The following is a 5000-nucleotide window of genomic DNA, read 5'->3' on the forward strand; positions in this document are numbered from 1 at the left end:
CGCAATCGTTTGTCTAATTGAACAAACGAACTGGCCAGATATCCAACAGATTGGTCAAGGAGATAATATTTAAAATGACCGGATAATTTAAATATGAGTTCCATTTCTATGATTATACTCACTGGACGTAGTCGTAGACCTTCTTTTTGCGCGGTAAACATATCTCCGCATGTTGGTGCATGGCTGCAGTAGGCTAGGGATCTGAGTGGGGTAACCTAGCTAACTGTAGTTTTGCATTCATGAAACTTTTCTTTAGGTCACTATTGACATGTTGCCATGCAACATCTGTTGACAAGCACTTCATTCCAATTTCGTCACAACTTCACCCATAGACTATGTGTTCACTGGTCTAGAACAGCTTGTGGCGCATTCACAACGAAAGCGCTGGGTTTGGTGAACAAAAAAGTCCTTTAATCTCGACATGTTTTACAGTAAATCAAGTAAAGTCTAGTAAGTAAATAAGATGATGAATGAATACTTTTACATTTCATTCTCATCACAGTATGTCATTTTTTTCCGTGTGACATCTCTCAGATGCTGAGCTGGTTTATGGGCAGGGCACTGATACTTCACAGCCGTGTTCCTGGTGTTCTGCAGTCTTCTCGCCAGCCACATCTGTCTACTTTGATCTCCTGAGCCATTTTCTCCTGGACTAACACGTAACTCAATTACAGGACATCAGGCCAATGCCTCCCCTCCAACACACACACACACACACACACACACACAAACACACACATAGCCTACACAATGAAAAGTTTCATGGCAACAGCACACTTATACATTGTATGCATTCTGTGTCTAGAATTTAAACTGACTGCATAATTTTCCTTTATTTTCAAAGTGTTCTGCGAGATCATTTAGAAGCCCCCCCCCCCCCCCCCTCGTATGGCTCTGAACGTCTGACCTCTGGTTTCTGGTTTTCTGACCACTTTCACTGCAAGAGCTTCTGCTGAAGCTGAGCTATTTGGGAAATGAAAAATAAAAACTTGTGTAGGCTAATGTTTGCCACAGACGCTGCGTGGCTACAGCCGCATCTCCGCCATCTATACTGGCCCTGGCATGTGGTATTTTGACATCTGCTCTGGATTAAAGGCGGATGATGCCCAACAGATCCTGGGCACATGACAATGGGATGTTGTGTTCCCATTATGATACCAGATTGTTTTGGGAAACTCACTTATCTCTCCTCTTTGTGATGCAGATGGACATTCACTTGTGGTGTCTGCTGCCAGTTTATTTTTTGTTCGCCTGGTATAATAGTTTGTAGTGGTGAGATGCACATCAATCATATATATATATATATATATATATATATATATATATATATATATATATAGAGAGAGAGAGAGAGAGAGAGAGATATAGATATATAGATAGATATATAGATATATGTTAACCTATTTATAAGAAAATGTTCTGTGTTCTACTGGTCTACTGTGTTTGACTGACCAATCAAATCAACTGTTTTGGAAGTCAATCATCAACATGTTTGACTGACCAATTGAGACATGCTTATTGTGTCATCCTTGGATCAGGGTAGCCTGGAAATCTAGACCCAAATCCTCGCTGAGCAAATTCAAATAGTGCTCCCGCGAGAACTCTGGATTTCCAGGGTAATATCAGGGACCTCTCCCATGAGTCAGGTCCTCTACGTCCCCAGTCACAGACAGCCTACCTTTGCCGGGTGAGCAGGACCGCAGCCACTACTTCAGACTGAATTCGTTCTGAGAGTCCAGAGGAAATTAAGAGTACCACACAAAGTAAAACTTATTGTCTAAAAATGTTGACTTTGACACAAGATGTTTTTTTCTTTATCAAACTGTATTACAGAGAACTACCGTAAATGCAGTGGAAGAACTACAATTTCTATACACAAATATATAATATTTGAATAAAATTAAAATAAAATTAAAAATATCATATACATTTATATGCATTGATAAAAGTAGTATTACATTTTAATTAGTAAATAGTATATATTTACAAATATTTACACAGTGTGTGAGGATAGAAGGCAACTCGAGAACATTCAGATATGAAAACAACATTCTTGTTGAACAGTTGCCCCATGACCCCCTCCCCTCCTCCCTCTCGTTCTTGCCTGAGAGGATTCTGTTGCCCCCAGCCCCCATGGACAGCAACAGTGTGTGTGTGTGTTTTTATCATTAACGCTGGTGGCTGGAGCGCTGTGTAGCGCTGCTGATTACCCTGTCTGATCCTGGGGATTAGATGGAGCTGCAGTTCATGCCACAAACAGCACAGCACTATATGAGTGGAGGGATGGGGACTGTGGTGTTCAGAAGGCCTGGCAAAACAACAACAACAAACATATATAAAATAGAATGAAAAATAATTAAACAGATGAATGAATGAATGAAAGAATGGATGGATGGATGGATAGATGAGATTTATAGGAAGGAATGCATATTTAATAGGGTGAATGTGTGAGTAAATGATGGACACACAAGAGGGACAGAACAAATATCACATTTTTGTTGTTTAGGGATATACAAATGAATGAACGAATGAATAAGTGAGTAAACAATGGACAGATGGCATACACAACACACCCATTCCATATGGACCCTTTCAAGAGAGTTCCATTATCGGCATCAAAGTTGGCCCCACAAGACTTCCTTTTTAACATTCCATATGTTATCTTAATGCAGAGGAAGTAGATTGGGGCCCAGATAGAACGTTCAAGCATTGTTTTTGTTTTTATTGTTGAAAGGGTCCATGGATACCTCGCTGCCTCTGTCTCAGCCTTGGTCAGTCAGTCTGCTGTCTGGCCGCGCTAGCTGGGCTTTGGTGCGCCAGCGCTGGGCTCAGGATCAGCCTCTGCTCTGCTAATCTCACTACTGCCAGCTTAGAGGATTCCAGCCCGGCCGCCTGCCAATGAGCAAGCAGCTAGGCCCGCCATCACAGAGAGAGGAGCATGCTGGGAAATAAAAGAAGACCCAGTCCTTCCCTCCTGTCTGTGTGGATCTTAAGCTGTCTTTCTTTCTTTCTTTTTTCTTTCACTCTTCTTCTTTCCCTCAGTTTTTCTGTACAAACAAGGAAACTGACTAGCTTTTGGCTATCAATTTAACAGATAGAATCATCACCTCAATAATTTAATAATTTCTAATAATTTCGAAGAATCTGCAAGATGTAAGTAGCTCGAGGGAAGAAGCACAAGTGAATGAGAGTCCTCTGGCTTGCATCGACTGTCGTGGTGCAGGTTATTTTTAGACTGCTAGAAGTGTAGTCCTGACTCGCTCGGCCTCTCTCTCTCTCTCTCTGTCTATTCCTTTTTTTCCTTTTTCTCTGTCTCCCTGGTTCTCAGGACAGTCTGTGTGGCAGCAGAGGTGCATTGTGGGTAAAACCTGCCCATTATACAGAATGTGAGTGTACTCTTGTATTCTCTGGCTGTTATAGTTTCTTGTGTGTGCACTAGCTCAGCGCTGCTGTGAAAGACTCTATGTGGACAGCAGAGATAAGATGCTCAGGGAAACACCTGCAGTTTAACCATGCAGTTTGTGGTCGGTGACACTTCATGATACAATATAAATGATACACAGTATATACAACAAGTTATATTAAAATACTGATTTTTTTATTTCTATGTGCATTTTTCGGGTAACATTTTGGCAAGTTCCATGACATTACATTTCAATTTAATCCTAACATAGACTCATACTACACAAATAAATAGACTTTACCTTACATTTGTCAATTTTAATGCACTTCTTACTGTAACAACAGTCATTCTAGGAGTTACCTCAGGAAGAGCTATGATGTGCAAACTTTAGTTTTTCAGTTAGTCAGATAAGAGTGCTTTTTTGCATTTATCTTTTGCATTTGGCTGCATTACCACCCACACTGTCCATCCCCGTCCAAAGGCACATTTCTTCACCTGTAACATTTCAATAACGTGAGAGAGAAAGCTCAAAATAATATTCAAGTGCCATTTTGCCCTCTCAAGACTAATAGTAAGGTATTACTGTGAGATAAATCAAAGTTTGAACAACTTTTTTTTACTCAAAGATTCCTATATTAATGGTTGGATATTAGAAATATAACACATTTGTACCGGTAATTGTCTTCAACAGTGCTGCTATTAAAGACTTAAAGGTAAACTATGCAGAATTAGCATATTCCTTACTGTTTTCTCGGTTTTTGCTTCTTTTTCGCTGGCTCTGTCATGACGAATGTCTGAGAAACTCCATCGCTACCTTTTTCTAGCCGGTGCCTGGCGTGTACAGTATGTGTATTTGAATGCAGTAAAGCAATTCGTTACACTCGTTATACTTCCTGACACTGAGGCCGTCGGCCCGCCGGCCCACATTTGCAAATGTGTTTTTTCCGCTCACAGGCGCTAGGGGGAAGCGAGACGGCCACCATTCAACCCGAAAAAAGTCATATAACCATTCCAATGACTCTGAAGCTGTTAAATGAAGGTAAATTAAGCTAAAAAAACTTGCATATTAAGCTAAAAAAACCTGCATATTAAGCTAAAAAACCTGCATAGTTTACCTTTAATTCAAAAGAGAACAGAAATCTACAGTACTTGAGCAAGACTACAGTTAACCTTGCCGTCCCTTATCCAGTGTTGTGCTTTGGGGTAGGGGGCTTCATATTTTAATAACGGGTGCCGAAGCCGTGGATCTCCAGTTTGGAAATGACCTTCTCATTGGTGAACTCGGCACGGTCGATGCGGGAGCTGGGACTGCCCACTCTGCTCAGCCACGCCTTCCTATGGCGAGCCAGACAGGACAAACAGTCAAATCCCATATTTAATATATTTTATTAAAGACATTTGATTTTCCATTCCTCACACAGCGCTGAAACAATAACATCCAAAACTATAAACTCATGGTAGTCATGCATCTACAAATCTATTGTCTTGTTGACCAGATACACTATTGATAGACCAGAGAGTCTTTTTTACATAGATGTATGAATACCTATGTGGACACATGTATGGAAACAGTTCAATCACTTAGCTAAATGAGGTT

At 40.6% G+C, this 5000-nt stretch overlaps 2 protein-coding genes and 1 long non-coding RNA gene across 4 annotated transcripts in view; 1 reads left to right on the forward strand and 2 right to left on the reverse strand.

The window, feature by feature from the left end:
- LOC121718327 overlaps positions 1-255 on the reverse strand; it is a 7645-nt gene extending 7390 nt beyond the window's left edge. The window contains exon 1 of the mRNA XM_042103345.1: positions 123-255. Coding sequence (XP_041959279.1) covers positions 123-181 — 59 coding nt within the window. The 5' untranslated portion in view covers positions 182-255. The remainder of the gene's footprint in view (positions 1-122) is intronic.
- Positions 1-1277, forward strand: part of LOC121718413 — a 1490-nt gene extending 213 nt beyond the window's left edge. The window contains exons 2-3 of the long non-coding RNA XR_006033930.1: positions 535-659; positions 845-1277. This is a non-coding gene — a long non-coding RNA (uncharacterized LOC121718413). The remainder of the gene's footprint in view (positions 1-534; positions 660-844) is intronic.
- Positions 1278-4430: 3153 nt separating this feature from the next.
- Positions 4431-5000, reverse strand: part of LOC121718361 (acylphosphatase-2) — an 8369-nt gene continuing 7799 nt past the window's right edge. For both annotated transcript variants that reach the window (XM_042103392.1, XM_042103390.1), the window contains exon 4: positions 4431-4738. In XM_042103392.1, the coding sequence (XP_041959326.1) occupies positions 4624-4738 (115 nt within the window). In that variant the 3' untranslated portion in view covers positions 4431-4623. The remainder of the gene's footprint in view (positions 4739-5000) is intronic.

This window comes from Alosa sapidissima, chromosome 9, assembly GCF_018492685.1.
Source record: "Alosa sapidissima isolate fAloSap1 chromosome 9, fAloSap1.pri, whole genome shotgun sequence".
Classification (NCBI taxonomy): domain Eukaryota; kingdom Metazoa; phylum Chordata; class Actinopteri; order Clupeiformes; family Clupeidae; genus Alosa; species Alosa sapidissima.